This window comes from Protobothrops mucrosquamatus, unplaced genomic scaffold (genome assembly GCF_001527695.2).
Source record: "Protobothrops mucrosquamatus isolate PMUCROS unplaced genomic scaffold, P.Mucros_1.0 scaffold600, whole genome shotgun sequence".
NCBI classification, from domain to species: domain Eukaryota; kingdom Metazoa; phylum Chordata; class Lepidosauria; order Squamata; family Viperidae; genus Protobothrops; species Protobothrops mucrosquamatus.
The window spans coordinates 99896-116512 of NW_015386899.1; the positions used below are offsets into that span (position 1 = coordinate 99896).

Below are 16617 nucleotides of genomic sequence, written 5' to 3' on the forward strand. Positions count from 1 at the left end.
TTAATGTCTAAGGCAGCACTAGAATTCACTCTTTATGGCACAAGAAGAAGAAGAAGGCTTCTAACTAGTGCTTTAACCACTAGGCCAAACTGACTCACTAGTTCCTGCTCTATTGCAGAACTAAAGAAATAAGGCTGATAAAATTACTTGCCTAAGAGCAGCTATTAAGTCAGCATCTGATTTGGGCCAGTTCTAGCAAGATATTATCTATGACTTGCTGAGTGGTGTAAATAAGAACAGCCAAATGGAAACTGCTAGCCTAAACCAGGGGTAGGCAACCTTGGCTCTTTTATGACTCGTGGACGTCAACTCCCAGAATTGCCCAGCCAGCATGGCTGGTTGAGGAATCCTGGGAGTTGAAGTCCACAAGACTTAAAAGCTGTCAAGTTCTAAAATATAGAGTCCCTATTTATAGGTTCTGTTCTGGCTGCCTGCATTATCTCCAACTACTAGCCATGGTAATTGTTTTTTCTGGAAGGGTGCAAGCCGAGCAGTAGAAGATGCTGAGCGTGAAAGAAGAGAGAGAGAAGAAAGAATGAGACACACACGCAATCCAGCTGTTCGTGGATTACCTTCCACTGCCTCCGGGAGGCTAAGGGGGACACAAGATGTAGCTCCACCAACTCCTCTTACTCCAACGTCACATACAGGTAACTGAACAAGCCTTAAATAATAATTGTTTTGTACTAGTTCTTTGTTCAAAACTGAAAAAAATGTGTTTTCAGAAAACTCTTTTGAAGAAAAGAAATGGGAATGCTGATAGTTATAAGAAAAAGCAATGTCTAAGTTTGTTTTCTGTTACTTCTTCCGAGAAAGGGATCAGGTTACCTCTCTTCTTTTTCTCCCTCCATATTTTTCTCAGCAGTTATGTGAGATAGATTTGGCTGAGAGACCCTGAATTGTTGCAAACTGATCCAGTGAATTTTCTAACTGATCAGGGATTTGCAACAAGGTCTTCTCAACTCTAGTCTAACTATAATACAATGTTGCAATTATACCTAGCATGGCAAAATTTTGAGGTACTCATGAACCAAACTTCTGTTGTTTTCACTGTACAAACCATGTTTCCTCCTGCTTACAGAACAACTGGTAGTGATACATTTAGGTTGACCGATGCCCTCAGCCGTCATTGAAGACATACTTTTTCATGGCATTACAAATCGGGGTCACCTACATTTAAATTAAATGCTGTTTATTACCTAATGCTAGTGTGGCCAGCCTTATATTACGAGTAAATATTACTATCAAGAAGACTTCACATTCTAGTGCTCTTTGAAATGAATTTATATGTTTGTATTTGGGAAGGAGGCACTTGAGTTGGGACATCTTTGTCTCTCTGTTTCTGTGATGAATATTAGCAGAAAATCTTAGTATTAAGGTTGTAGGTTCTTCAAGGTACACAGTACCCCATTAGGACCCATAGGGCAGAGCAGTAATAGCAGATCAGAGGTTTGAGGGATTGCTTGATAAGAAGCCGCTTCCTGCAATTTGTACAATCTCATTGAAGGAACTGCACAATACTAATTACTTAATTTTGGGATTAATATCCCACCATAATCAATCCAAGTCTTGGCAGTGAATATAGTGAAATGATCATTTAAACATCGACATAGAATATCAGTATAAATGACAATAAGTCCAGGAGAATGAAATAATAAAAATGGCGCAGCAAAATAAGTCAGCATAACTATGAAAATGCTCTCCTGGAATAATTCAGTTTTTAATAGCTTCCTAAAAGCCAGGAGATAGGGAGGGGCGGGGGAGAGTGGCAGGACTCATCTCCAATAGAAGCCCATTCCAAAGCTGTATAGGTAGTCCTTGGGTTACAGTGGCAGTTAGGACTGTTATCTCTGTGGCTAAACAGTGCATTTGTAAAGCACAATACAATATGATTGCATTGCACTGAAATTCCAGTAGTCCCAGTTGCCGTAATCTCAAGGCCATGCAGGTTGTTAAGTGGGGACCTCCCATGACCACAACATGGGAAGAGGCAGAAGTTCCCAGTAAGGTCAGTGGGTAAGAGCTACAGGCTGAGGGAGATGAGGTGCTGCTGCTTCCAGGCCTCTATTTTAGGCCCAGCAGTGGCCTGAGTGCCACCTCAAGCACCACACTGCAACAAGCCTCAGCAGCACCAGTGGCCTGAAACCTCAATTCTCATGTCCTGGAGTTGTGGAACCAATAGCAGCTATAGTAATGTTAACATTATTCTTTGTGGTTTATGCAGTGAATCTATAGCAAAAAAGGCCGTGCAAAATGAAAACGTTCAGAATGTCCTATTGGAATGTTTCATGTTGAGTGTATTTCAACTGAATAAAATGCAAAATTCAAAGTGTAAAATCTTTCTCAGGTTATGCTTGTCTATTGATTTAAAGCTGTACATGCAGTGCACAGTTTGTGTATTTGTCCTTGCCCACTAGATGAGGCATCCAAGCAGCATGATGTGTAACAGTCTTGAAAGATCAGCAATTCAACAACTATTGTGTGTAATGCATTGCATATTCTTGTGTCTGTAAACCTGCCCGAAGAAAAAACACAGTACAAGTGAATCCCATAAGTAATATCATTATATCTCATGAACTAATTTCCTACTAGCAACAAATTTAAAAACAGCAGTTTGTATTAGGGAAATTTTTGAACAAAATTAAACTTGGCTAATATGTCCCTCCTTTCGTTTTATTGACTAATGGATTCTGCAACTCTCCATGACTTAGCAATTTAAAAATAAAAACAAGCCAATCTCTTGACATCTCAGTGAAACAATTTGGCACAAAATGCCCATTTTGCAATGATCTCGGGATAGATGATTGAACATAGAGTGTTTTGTTCCAAGTTTATAATGCTCAAAATGGCTATTTTGAGCCTGTAATACTTTGAACACTTCCTGTTGTTGGTATTTTATTTCAGAGGGAATTACATCATACTGTAAAATACAAAACACAATAAATACAAGTTTTAGGACTGTATTTAATGGATTGTGGATTATACAAGCTAAGCAATAGATTCTGTAGCTCTTTAGTTGAAAACATTCATAGTGCACAATCCATTAATATTTAACATTCTTCTAAAGAGGGGCCAATAAGGAAACATGGACTTGACAGAAAGAGTACAGAGAAAAGCAACAAAGATGATCAGGGGACTGGAGGCTAAAACATATAAGGAACGGCTGCTGGAATTGGGTACAGTATGTCTAGTTTAATGAAGAGAAGGATGAGGGGGGACATGATAGCAGTGTTCCAGTATCTCAGGGGCTGCCACAAAGAAGAGGGAGTCAAGCTATTTTCCAAAACGCCTGAAGGCAGGACAAGAAGCAATGGGTGGAAACTAACCAAGGAGAGAAGCATCCTAGAACTAAGGAGAAACTTCCTGACAGAACAATTAACCAATGGAACAACCTGCCTCCAGAAGCGGTGAATGCTCCAACACTGGAGGTTTTTAAGAAGAGACTGGACAGCCATTTGTCTGAAATGGTATAGGGTTTCCTGCCTGAGCAAGGGGTTGGACTAGATGACCTCCAAGGTCCCTTCCAACTTTACTATTATTATTATTATCATTGAGATCAGCTCCTGATCGAACAGACATTTGTGTGTCCTGTGCCAGATCTCCCAATGCCTCCTCCGCCATCAGAGTCACCCAGGCTCCTTACCTTACCATAATGCCTCTCTACTCTCTGCTTGAATTTTGACTCATTCTCATTTCTGGGGCTGGCTGAAAGAGCTACCCACCAAAGTATTTTATCTCCCCCCTCCATGCATGGAAGAGCTCCTTTGGGGGGAGGGGTGCAGAAATGGAACTGAAAACTTCAAGAGTCCTTTCAGCAGGTGGCAGCAGCTTGCCATTTTTCCTACTGCTTCCCTATTGACTTTCTGGGGAAGTCAGCAGAGATTACAAATGACAATTACATGATCACAGGAGGTTTGGTACCCAGATCACAATAATGTGACCGTGAAGGTGATAGTACAACATTTGTGCGGCCATCGTTATTTCAGACTACTGTTAAACAAATGGCCGTAAGTCAAGGACTATCTGTATAAGATTTACATCTTTTATTCAGGAGTTCAAGCCAGTATACACAACTAACAACGCACTGATGATGTTTCCTGGTTGGGTAATAAAATGTCAGCAAGCAAACAGCCAAGGCCAAAGAACACCAAGGATTTCACAGTTCAGCCCCAAGCTATAGATACTGTCTACACTTCTGTTGGAATATGTAATACTCCCTTCTCCAATTTTTCCAACAACAATCCTGTAAGGTAGATTGGGTTTAGAATGAGTGACTAGCCCAGAGCTACCCAGGGAGCTTTCGTGGTTTTGGGCAAATTAGAACTAGGGTCTCCCTAATGACAGTTCAACCATACTGACCTATATATTATCTCCAACAAGAATTTCTATAGAATTCTGAAATAATTTATAACCAATTTTTCTATGTAAAAAATCTGATAATAGCTTACTTTTTTTGGTCAGCAAATACATCTCCTCGACCAGTTTCTGGAATGGAGCGAGAACGGAAAGTGAGTATGCGATTGCATCGTGGGGCCCCTGTGAATATCTCCTCATCTGATTTAACAGGTCGACAAGATACCTCACGCATGTCAACCTCACAGGTACAAAACTATTCATTTCATGGGAAAAGAGATAAAGGGGTATAGTGTTGTTTGGCATTCATTTTCAATTTAGAAATGTTCTGGGCTCTGAATTGAAAGGCTTACCTTACAGTTGTTATGTTTTAAACATGTCGATCTCTTACTTAATCTGAATCAGCTGATAAAAAGCTATTTGTGAAGGCCTCTGTTCTTGAGGCTGTAATGTGAAGGAGAGGGACTAATAGCTGTGGAAATCTATAGCTAGGTACCTGGGTGCCACCTTTCCTTAATGCCTTTTTGGGCCTTTGTGTATTCACAGGGAACAGACTTTTAACAGCCATGGAAATTTCAGTGACTTTTGCTATACTCTGTGAATCGTCAACTGACATAAAGATCCATGTTTTTTCTTAACCACTGCAGGTCTCGGAAATCTTGTACAAATGAATGAATATTGGTCTTTGTTAAATTTGAGGAAGAATTAATAAGCATTCTTCTTTTAACGTTGATCAAATACAATTTGTCCAGTATTAGAGATGGACAACATCAGTGGTAGCCAGTCATTTAGCATTTTGTTTGGTAGTGCTTAGTGATAAATACTCCCTGACAAAACAACAGCATCAAACCCAGTAACCAACAGTTCTGAGATCTGGACATAATTTGTGGTTGTATTTCCAAATAAATGGCCACTGAATGGGAAATACCTACCAGCTTTTGTCTGGTATAATCATTATCTGTAATAACATCTATTGTATAAGGAGTTTTCCTGAAGAATACTAAAGATCTGAAAAATGGTGATTAATAAGAGATGGAAATAGAAAAGGATTTTCCATGCTTCCTTTGTATATTTTTGTAGTAGTTTGTTAGGTACCCTTCATGCGTCTCTGGTTTTTTTCTTAGCACTTTGAAGAATCCTATTTAATTTGAGAAGCAGAAATGCTTTTTAAATTATGTGTGGGCGTGTATTATTATTTGAAACACATAGCTAAATTAAGAGTAATAGTGAAATCTGAACATGTCTGCAGGAGTCAAGCACCTTGACTTTGGGACCATTAATCAGGACTTGCAATTTTTCCCATAAAGCATACATCATTTTTTGAAATGTATGTCAGATGTTCAAAGTACATCTGTATCAGGTTTCAACACATTGTGTAACTGGCTATAAATAAAATTTTCAATGTATAAAGGCCAGCATATTCTAGAAGAGAAATGCATTTAATTCTGCATTTAATGAAAGAATAATGTTAATATTATTTCCTGGTTTTTGTGTATTTCTAAACCAAAGACAAACACTTATCAAGCTATTGAATAATATTGGTTGTAATTTTTTTTGTTTCATTTCACTATGTGTAGTATGTAATCCCATCAGATTAGAAGTTCATATACAACATGGTACAAAACTGGATTTTGATTTGTAAATGGTTCAACAATGAAATATTGCTCTTGGAATCTTACATCCGGATTGAATTGTCTTTTTAAAAAGCTGGGAATTTAGAAACAATAAGTTTGAATTAGATGCTAATAGGAGAGCATATTATAAACATTTGGAAAGTTAGTCAGAAAGCAAGTGCCTTTCAGAGCCTTGATAAATTAGGCTGTAATTTTGTCAGCTGAAGAAGTCAGGTAGCAAAAGTTTCTACAGGTGAATCGGATAGTAATGTAGATGTTTTAACTATAAAAAATGATTTTAGCAACAGAGGTCAATAAAGAGGCTCAAAGGTTTTAATAGAAGTGGAAAACTCACCCAAATAAGTAATTATGGGTGAATATAAAAGTAGTCTATAAAAGCATAAGTGATTACACTTACAACTGCCACACCCTGGCTGCAAAAATTCAGAAGACCATTAGACACCAGCAAAGAATATTAGTTTGCTTTCTGCTCTTCAGTAATAATTTGTATTTTTCATTTTGGGTACAAGTCGCTCAACTGACGCTATTACTTGCAGTTAGAAAAGGAGGAGTTTATTAGGAATCCAGACACAATTGTATTTAGTAAACTTTCATAGCATTGCTCATTAACACCCAATTAATAAAACCCTGATTGTTGATAGCATGCTTTTATAGATGAAAGATATGTAATCTGAATTTATGCCAAAAGGATATTTGAAACAAGCAGTCTTTAAAGCAAAATTAAAAAGATCTCTGATCAGAGAATAACGTTTCAAGGAATATATAATTTAAAAGTTTTAGCTCCCACAGGAATATAGCTTTTATTACCTAATGCAAGCTTTTGCAATCAAGTACTTAAATAATATGACTACTTTCTGCAGGTCCAGAGTCTTTAACATATTAATAAAGAAATTATTTAGCGTTGTAATTATAACTACTTCTATATTATTTTTCTTGAAATCTTTATATTGGATCAGATGGCGGCCTGCTGAATACATTTCTGAAATACTTGTTTCTGAGCAATTATTTCAGAAAATACTTCATTACGCACTACTCAAAGTTGCAATAAATAAAATGGTGTTCTCTTTGGCTCTTTAATGCAAGGGCATTTCCTTACCTGCTGACAAATATATTTATCTCTAGGGCTTGAGTAAATATATCCTACGGGAGATTTGCTAATTTTGAAAAAAAATGAAACCTTGTGAGGTTTTGAGACTCTTTCTTTTATCCTTTCATCTGAAAAGCCAAGCTCCTGCAGACCTCGAAGGAAGAGGAAGAAAGTGCGCATTTTAACCTCTTAAGTTACCGGAAATAAAGCACTTTTGGACTCTTGAGGTGTAATTATTTGCTTTCCTTTACATCAAAATCACTGAAGTCCAGCGAGCTACATTATACAAAATATGTGTAACTGTTTCTTTGGTTTTGATATTGAATTTAGAAGGCATTAAATTTCAAGCCCATCTTGCCTTATCCCAGTATTTCATTCTCTTGGTATATGGTTGATGTTTGCCTTGCACACTTGGGAGGCATCAGTAGCCAGTTATTTTTAAATTATCATTTTATTAATGACTATAAACTGATATGGAACAGAAAAGCTGCCAATGACTGCATATCGTTAATGGTTTAAAGGAGCTGTGAATGATTAGGTACCGGTCACCAAAGATTTTGGAATTTAAATTTTATGCAGATAAAGGGATAATTTTCAGCCCAAATCCTTAGGTAGCAATAGTTGAGTTCCATAGAACAGTATTCTTCATATTCATATTCTTCATATAAACAAAGACTAAATTTTCCATCTACAGTTTTGTGCGTTATTTTTCTAATAAAAAAGACTGCCCCCTCTTCTATATCCTATATAATAATGCAACTAGCACACAATTCTGTTAACATAGACAACTTTTTAAAGTGGTTTCTTAATTCATTAAAAGGAAAATAATTAGTTTGAAGTAAATTTTATCGATGGGCATGATAATTTAAATCATTTTAAATTCCTTTAGGTTGTGAATAATATGGTGTCTTTTATTTTCATCCAATTGTAAGAGAGGGCCTTTTTTAGATCAGGAGTTTAACGTTTCTTAAGAGATCAAACCTTCTGTAACTCCATGGCTGTTCTTGCCTCTTCTTTTTTTACTGGTCCCAAAAAATTCCAAAATCCACATATTTCAGAAGTAAATTCTGATTCAATTATGCAGATCTGGGTCGCAAAAATCCAGATAACCACCCTATGGAAGCAGAAATATGCCACTATCTAATAATCTTCTGGATTTTTACAACCCAAATCCAATAACTCTACATGTGCTGAATCAGTTAGAGCCCTTGATTTGTGTTAGGCAACATTGATTTCTCTAAATGTCATACTCTAATGCAATTTGAATTCTCATTCTAATGTAATTGAAATTCCTTTCCGGGATGACTGTGAAAGGTCCAATAATCTTTTTTCCTAGTGAAAAGCAATTAGAATAGGTTTTACAATAAATAAATTGAAAAGTTTCTTTTTTAACATTCTTGCAAAATTAGAATTGCCATCTTAAGAAGGGACTAAGAGTCCTATGGTTACTTCCTAGGGGCTATGTGACATTGCTTAGAAGCCCCTTCTCCTTCCTGTTTCTTGTATACTAAGATGCAGAGAACAAAGAGAAAACAAGGAAGAAGCCTTGCAGACTAGATAGAGAGGTTTTCCCTTTCTAATGCTAAACTGGGATCTAGTACAATATGCACAAGCTTTCACATTAACCAACCCATATAGTCTTCCCTTCTGAATGGCTAGCACAGTGGTGGCGAACCTATGGCATGGGTGCCAGAGGCGGCACTCAGAGCCCTCTCTGTGGGCACGCATGCCATCGCCCCAGTCCTAGGGCTTCAGCTGGGTTTTATAAAACCTTTTCGCTTTAGGCCTCCGCCGCCATGTGCAAAAAAAAAAAAAAAGTTCAATCAATTTCAACTTCTCGCGGGAAAAAATAAGATCTTGCAAAGTTGGAATTGATTGATTGAACTTTTTAGTCCCACCCAGTCTGCTGTTACCACCGCAGCCACGCCCAGCCAATTGGCAACACCCAGCCAATGGGCCACACCCACCCAGCACTCGACGATGCATAAGTCGGTTTTGGGTTGCAGTTTGGGCACTCAGTCTCTAAAAGGTTCGCCATCACTGGGCTAGCAAGTATTTCCCTTAAGAATTAAGTAATTGCAGTTTCACATCTGATCCTTGCTAAGTATAATTTATTTCATACAAGCCATCTTTAAATTGTAGTTATGGTTTTTAAATATTGTTTTATAACTTTAAAATGTTATAAGATCTAGAGTAAAATGGTCTTCTATTTGGGCTTTCAGAATTAAAAGAAATATTTGCCTTATCTATAAGCAAGCTAACTAAGCTCTTGTAATTTGTTATTTGATCTTCCACATTCCTTGGCCCTGGTTTGCTATAGAGAAGCAAAAATTATTATCAGGGTTGACTCCTTCAAATAGGTGAGCTAGACTGTCAGGGTATCAAATTAAGTAGGGTTCCAAATTTTGAGGGGGGAAAATCCAATTTAAAAAATGGAAATCTTTTTGTGGGGTGAGATCACCAATTACATTGATCACCTAAGATACTAGATGGAGGCAGTATTCTAGGTTGCCACAAATGGTACTTGCCATGCTTCAGTGTTGTCTTTTCTGGCAGGGTACCTGTAGCATAAGAGCAATGTCATACTAATCGGCAAGGGAGGAAGATTAGAACAGCAATCCCCAATCTTTACAGCTTGGCAGCCTGGCAAGTGGGGAGAGGGGAACCAGCCTGCCACTTACACAAGCTGAGCTGCGTGCACGCCAGCCAACTGCTCACGCGGCCCGATTCCAAACAGATCACGGCCCTGTAGTGGGCCACGACTTGGGGGTTTGGGACCCTCAATTAGATTTAAAGCCAATAACAGGCAGAGGACCAGGAACAAAGCAATTGGGCCTGGGTTAGAATGGAATACTTCAAAACTATGAATTCTCTTTCTACATTGTGTTAGTAAAATTAAAGTTTTTGTTCAAATACAGTACTTTAAATATTTGGCCAAATAATTCTAAAGCAGACATTTTTATCATCCTCAGATTTCACTCTTAGAACATGGCTTCAGAGATCATGGTCCTTGTGGAAGATAAAATACAGCCTGTGTGTTGTATATATGTTGTGTATGGTCACTGCCCACACTTCTGCGTGGAAATCTTAGCCTCTTCTGAATGTTAAGGATTCAGCACTATTAAATTATGTCAATTCTTACCTTAGCACCCTGAATGATAATTCTGTCAGCATTAAATCCCAGTTCTGACTCCTTATAGTCAACATTAACTATTTCCTTGGTGACCACTCTAGCAGGTATACCAGGGGATGGGGTGTGAGTGGAGCCTGCTGGGAGCTGAGAATTTGAAGTTGCTGCAAAGAAAGAAGTGCAGGAAGAAGAGCAAATGAGGCAAAAAGCAGAAGATGGTGAAGAAAGAAGAGTTAACCCAGAGCAGAAACATGGATTAAAAGGGACATTTTCCTTCTTAAATGTTTGGATGTTATTGTGAAGTATGAAATAAAACTACTAAAACTTCTAGGTTCTGTAACCTGGCCAGATTTTTATTTTGGCCTCTGCTGAAACATACATGCAATATAAGTAGCAGTTGATTGTGAGCCAGATGGAAGTATTGCTATACCTACATAGTGGCATATAAGAGATAAACAAAGATTTTATGAGTATTGTAGTCCAGCCAGGGTTCTTTACTTGTAACAGTACAATCTATCTTGTAGTGGATAGAAACAGAGTCAGGATGGAGACAAATAGCATTCAAGTGTCTTACTCTTGATGAAATCCTATTGATGGATAACATTCAAATAGATCAGAGACCAGGACAGCTGAAGGAGCCATTTCTAAAAGAGCAGAGTTTTGCAGGAGATAATTGCAATGTTTTGAAGAATCTGTACACAAAGCCTTGATAATATACGCCTGTTTTCATGGGCAAACAGCTATCAGGAGTCATTCAACTTCCACAAATATCTAGTAATGTGTAGTGAGATCACAGGCAAGACTTGTCAATATGGAGGACTTGGATTATGGGTTTGAGTGGGTTTTTATAAGGGGGAGAAGTATTAATCATGTGAGTCTGAAGCCTGCATACATAGTTATTACCTTGTTGAGAAATAGATCAGCTGGCTGGATAATTGAAGTTTTAGTCTTAAAATACCTAGGGTTGGAAAATACTGGTAATTGATGGCAAGAATGATTGTGCAGGAACCACAGGCACCAGCATTGTCATGTCATGAGACTCATCTAAGTAAGCAACTTTATTCTGATCTCAAGGATGGAAGCATCACATGCTAACATACAGGTTCCACATACTCATTGTTTTTCTTAAATACTTTCAACATTTTAGTTGAGTATTTACAGAGTTACTTATTTGAAAGTCTCCAACAAGTAGTTCAGTTTATCCTGGTTTTTCTCAATGAAAGTTGGCCTAGATTTAGCTGATGTGTCTTTGATGTCCTTTATTATTATGATTCCTTTTCATGAGAATTTCAGATATATAGCTTTTTCTCAGTGATAAGCTTCAAGCATTGGTTCTGTAAGAAATGTTTTTTGTCGGCATGACAAAACATAGGGACTGGGTTCATAAAACTAATTGGAAAAATGCAATTGCTGGTAGATGGATGTTCTTACTATCTTTTGCAGTGCCATTTCTAGCTGGTAGGAAATACTAATTTTTCAGTTTAGTCACCATTTACAAGGTGATTTCCCCCCCCCCCCAGTGAAACCACTTAAGCTTGTTTTTTTGTTTCTTGATGGGCTGAACTTCATAGCAGGTATCTTTTATATAATTTGAATTTAACATTTTCTGCCTTATGGGTGATGTTTTATATTCTTAAACATATCATTCAGGTCTGTAGAACTGTAGAACAGACTGTTGAAAATGTGGGTGTTTTTATGAGAAGAGAATGAGTTTATTTAAGCTTCATCTGCCACTAGGAAGAAGTGTTGGTTTGTGTGTACACAAAGAAGTACTGAGAGAAAATGTAATTCCCGTTCAAAAATGGACTTCTGTTCTAGTGAACATATTCATCCAAAATGTTTGTATCTGTGGTTACTAGTCTGAAGGCTCTAGAGCAGGGCTGTCCAATCTTAGCCAACTATAAGACTTGTGGACTTCAACTCCCAGAATTCCCCAGACAGCCATGGTGGCTCAGGAATTCTGGGAGTTAAAGTCCACAAGTCTTAAGTTGCCAAATTTGGAGAGTCCTGCTGGAGACTGAGCTTCTACCTAATGGAGTGTTAATGAGAGATGCAGGTTTCCTTGATTTACTCATGGGTTAAATTTATCACTGTAATAAAGGAAAATGTTTTTTTGAATCAACGGCCAGCACAGACAATAAATCGTTAACCTGATGATCCTTTTGAGCTAGGAGTCATTCCAACATTTCCAAAATCCTGTTGATTGTTCCTGCTGCTCAGAGCAGTCATTCTTTACACATCAGTTCTCAAAACACATTCTCAAAGCAACCTCTCTGGTTATCCTTTTGGTGACAGCTTTTAATCTGTGAAGGCCAATGTCTCTGAGGCTTCTGAAAGGAGCATTGCTCTAAACGAAGGGCAGCTCCACTTCGAATCTTAGTTTGGAATTAATTTTGGGGCAGTGGAATTGTTTCAAATGGCTGTCTTTTCCCCCCCACCTCAGAATAGCATTCCTTTCGAACACCATGGCAAGTAGCTGCTCGTCTTCTCGTTGGAAAGCAGCACTGGGTGAGTCCCTTCTCGCTAGACTCCAGCTTGGTGGGTGGGTCTGGATGAACTCCTTTGGGGCATTCAAATGGGGTGGCTTTTCATTTTAATTCTGCACTTTTGTTTCCCTCTGCCTTGCAGATGACATAGCATTAGATGTGCTTTTCCCAAAAGCTTTTAGCGTTTCACTAGTTCTTTTTTTCCTCAGAGCTTTAGTACTTTACTAGAATGGTTTGTTAGAACATCCGTAAGTGAAACCAGTATTACTAAGTAAAGTGGAAGAATTTGGGATAACCCCATAGGGATGACTCCAGTTGCTACATTGCTTAGCAGTAAGTCTGCTTTTTAGCAAGTGTGCAAACTGAGTAGCCCATTTGAGAAAAACAAAACACCTTAAAGAGAGCATCAAAATATTATTACATATTTGCTATGCACATTTTTAATATTTAGTCGATTCATGTGGCTGCCCAACTTAGATTGTGACTGCCGATAATTTAGACTATATTCATTTAAATTAAATTATTCCAATATATAGGAATATCTGGGGGAATTTTAAAAAATCAAGTTGGCGGATGTTGCCATACAATTGAAGCCCTGCCTCCTGTTTAATATGCAACACATGGACATTAAAGGGGGCAGGGCTTTAGTTGTAGTGAAAACTAAGACTGGGAACATCTTCACTGCCTAATTTAAGCAGAATTATCTTGTAGGATGAACAAAAGATTAATGTGGCCTCTTTGTTTTTCTCCCTTTCCCACAAGCAGCCAAGATTAAAAAAACATTTTCAAAACTGATAAGTAGCTGGAAACTGCCTCTGGACTTGTTACAACAGACACTTAAATGTTTGTATTGGTATTGAATGAATCAGTGATAGCGAAAGCTTATCATTTGTTATGTCCTTTTGTCTTGATAGTAGGTAGTTTTCCCCAAAACAAAATGAAGTGTGTATGGGCAATATGTAGCATGCTGCCATTTTTAAATATTCCCAAAACTGTTTCTTTTGCTGTTTTATCCAACCTGAGATGCTTAGATTTTGCTAACAGCCGTGCTGTCTTTCCTGACCATTCATTTTATTGTTTGGGTTATGCTTTGCCTCTCTGCCCAAAGGACATTTGGTTAAGCTTCATAATATGCTAATTTCTATTATTAATGTTGAATCATTCTTGTTCCTCTTCTCATTACTGCTTTTGTATATTTGACTCCCAAAGCCTTTGCAAGTTATTATCCACTTGGATTTGCAAGTTATTATCCACTTGGATTTGATCAACTGGATAATCCAACTGTTGAGAATTGTAAGGAAGGTTTCTCTTCCAAATTAACCTTGATTGTAAAGATACATTATGCTAAAGAGGTGCTTGCTTGCATTTTCCTGCAAAGAAAACATGTCATGTTTCTCCTCCTCCCCAGTTTGGCAGGAAGAAAGTTGAAATGACAATAGGGAAGATGTAATAGCCAAACTCTTTACAAATTACAGTAAGGCTTAATTGCCTATTTTTATGTACAATTTATGTTGGAAAACCTCAAGTGTTTAGACTAGGCATGTCAAACTGCCGGCCCATGGGCCGGATGCGTCACCCCAAAACTGCGCCCACCCCATTGCCGGCAATGGGGAAAAAGTCGCAATACATTGTGTGACGTCACGTGACGTTGTGAGTTTGACATGCTTGGTTTAGATCAGGGGTGTCAAACTGCCAGCCCTCGGGCCAGACACGTCACCAGGAAACTGCGCCCACCCCATTGTCAGCAATGGGGGAAAAGCTCCGATATGTCGCACGACGTCACATGACGTTGCAAGTTTGACATGTCTAGTTTAGACAGAAAAACTGAAGATTCCAGTCTACTATCAAGTTCCTGATTTATATTTTAAAAAAAAAACTTCTTGTTACATAACAAGACATTAATGTTGCGGCAATTTGACAGTGTTTCTACAAAACTGCATTCAAGGATGATCTTAATTCAAAACAACACAAAGAAGTTACTTGTCATTTAAAATATGCATGAATCTAAACTAGCATAACTTTGGCTGTTGGAATACTGGTGCATTATAGAGTTCGGACTTGCATTAGCAAGGACATGGACTAGGTAAGGATGGGTACCTGGAAACACCTTTCTTCCTGCTCTCAATCATGTGCAAACTGCTCTCTAGAGATTGGCAGTGTTTTGGTAATCTAACTACTAAAGCTTTATTGTATAATTCTGAATAGGAGGATTTGCTTCCCACTCATAGCCAATACCTTTTTAAAAAGTGTTGCTTCTTGCACATCTTAATCCTGTTAGGGGAGCAAAGCTTGGTTTAATGCACACAAAGCAAACCCATTGCTTTTATCCTGATTTGGGGAAAAAAATGGATTTTTAGTAATTTTGTAGATTATACTTATTTATTAAATTTATATAGCACCCCTCTAATCTAGAGGCGACTCTAGGAGGCTTACAAACAGACTTGGTAGCAGATTGCCTATATGTTGAATAGATTTAGAATAAAATGTAACCTTATTACAAAAGAAAGCAATACTGACAGTATTAATAGTTTCCGCTAGGAATATTTTAAACCTTGACCGGTTTTTCAAAGCGTTTAGGTTTAGGATCTTTTTAATTTATTTCATTTCCACCATCTTAACTGGAATTGAAATGCTATCAAATTTCTGATGGCAGAGCTCACAGGGTTTGCTTGACGTTGCATCTTTGATGGGAACATTGTTATAAGTAATGCATATTTGTGTGTGTATACGCACACACACACACACATTTACAGTGCATTTGTCACCTTGCTCCTTGCTTTGGGTTTCATTGCTATTTTAAGAGCTCACCTGAGTTATCTAATCTGTTTTCTCTTTAACTAGCATGGGCTTTTCTTCACCATTCTGCATATATTTCTCCCTGCTCACAAGAAGCTTTTTTATACCATTCCTTTAATACACAAGGAACATGTCATTCTGTCATTCCCTTCATGGGCATTACAGGTGGGTGTATCATTGACTCAGTTGGCACATAAATCTCTGTACTGGCTTTTCATCCTTCTGAAGTAGACGTTGCTGTTCAGTTGTATACATGGAAAATGGTGCGTGAGTCCAGGTTTTATGCAGTCTCAGTAGGTGTGAGCTGATATTGATACCCTGTTCCTTGGCTTCAATAGATTCCTGCTCTGGCGACGACCAGCGTACTCCAATCTGCTGTGCATCGGTGAAATAATGTTGCCATTGAGGGGCAGATAATGCATGGCTGATCTCCTATGTTATCAATGGCTTTTACTAGCAAACTATCCCAAACTAGAGCAGAAGAAATATTCCAGTTGGAACTCTCCTTGCCACTGTCTAAAGATACTCACAGGAACATGGACAGAATCCAGCAGCTGCCACACTACAAGAGGCTTTAGCCCGAAACCCAATAACCTTATATGAACTCTAGCAACAGGGCTAGAAAAGGAAGCGATGGTATACAGCATTGCCAGCCTGTTATTTAATAGCCATTTTAGTTGTCCCTCAGCAGGCGGCGGTCTTCACCCCCCCCCCTTTTTATTGTTCTACTGTAATTATAAATCTTTTACTTGGTTTAAGAAAGTTTTGTATTCATTTTGCTAAGATTATTGGCTGAACTTCTCTATTAAAAAAAAAAAGTCTTGTCTCATTCAAACCCTGTGTGGAAATGTGAAAATTCTGAAGCTTGGTTTTAAAACAAACAAACAAACAAACTCAAGACTTGAAACTTCTTGTAAGCTTAAGTGAGACGGGGAATGTCTAACTGAATTAGAGGTGTTTCCTTTTATTTTACACTATTTACTTTTGTATGGTCCCGTTCGACAGGACAAGGGGGATTCTCAAGGGTTTTTAATTTTTAGTTTGACTTATGGCTGTCTTGTTCTTCCCGCGTTGTCGGGGGGTTTTTTTTTTGTTTTTGTTTTTAGAATTTAAACCTCCATGTACCACCCA

The 16617-nt window shown here is 38.1% G+C and overlaps 1 protein-coding gene across 4 annotated transcripts in view; it reads left to right on the forward strand.

Annotated features, from left to right (window-relative positions):
- Positions 1-16297, forward strand: part of CSNK1D (casein kinase 1 delta) — a 31064-nt gene extending 14767 nt beyond the window's left edge. Inside the window, exons 7-10 of one of the 4 annotated variants that reach the window (XM_015817515.1) lie at positions 479-650; positions 4462-4601; positions 12648-12712; positions 15825-15850. In XM_015817515.1, the coding sequence (XP_015673001.1) occupies positions 479-650; positions 4462-4601; positions 12648-12680 (345 nt within the window). In that variant the 3' untranslated portion in view covers positions 12681-12712; positions 15825-15850. Of the gene's footprint in view, positions 1-478; positions 651-4461; positions 4602-10046; positions 10534-12647; positions 12713-15824 lie in introns of those variants that run through there. The other 3 variants (XM_015817516.1, XM_015817514.1, XM_015817513.1) reach the window with 3 other exon arrangements.
- The last annotated feature ends 320 nt before the right edge of the window (positions 16298-16617 follow it).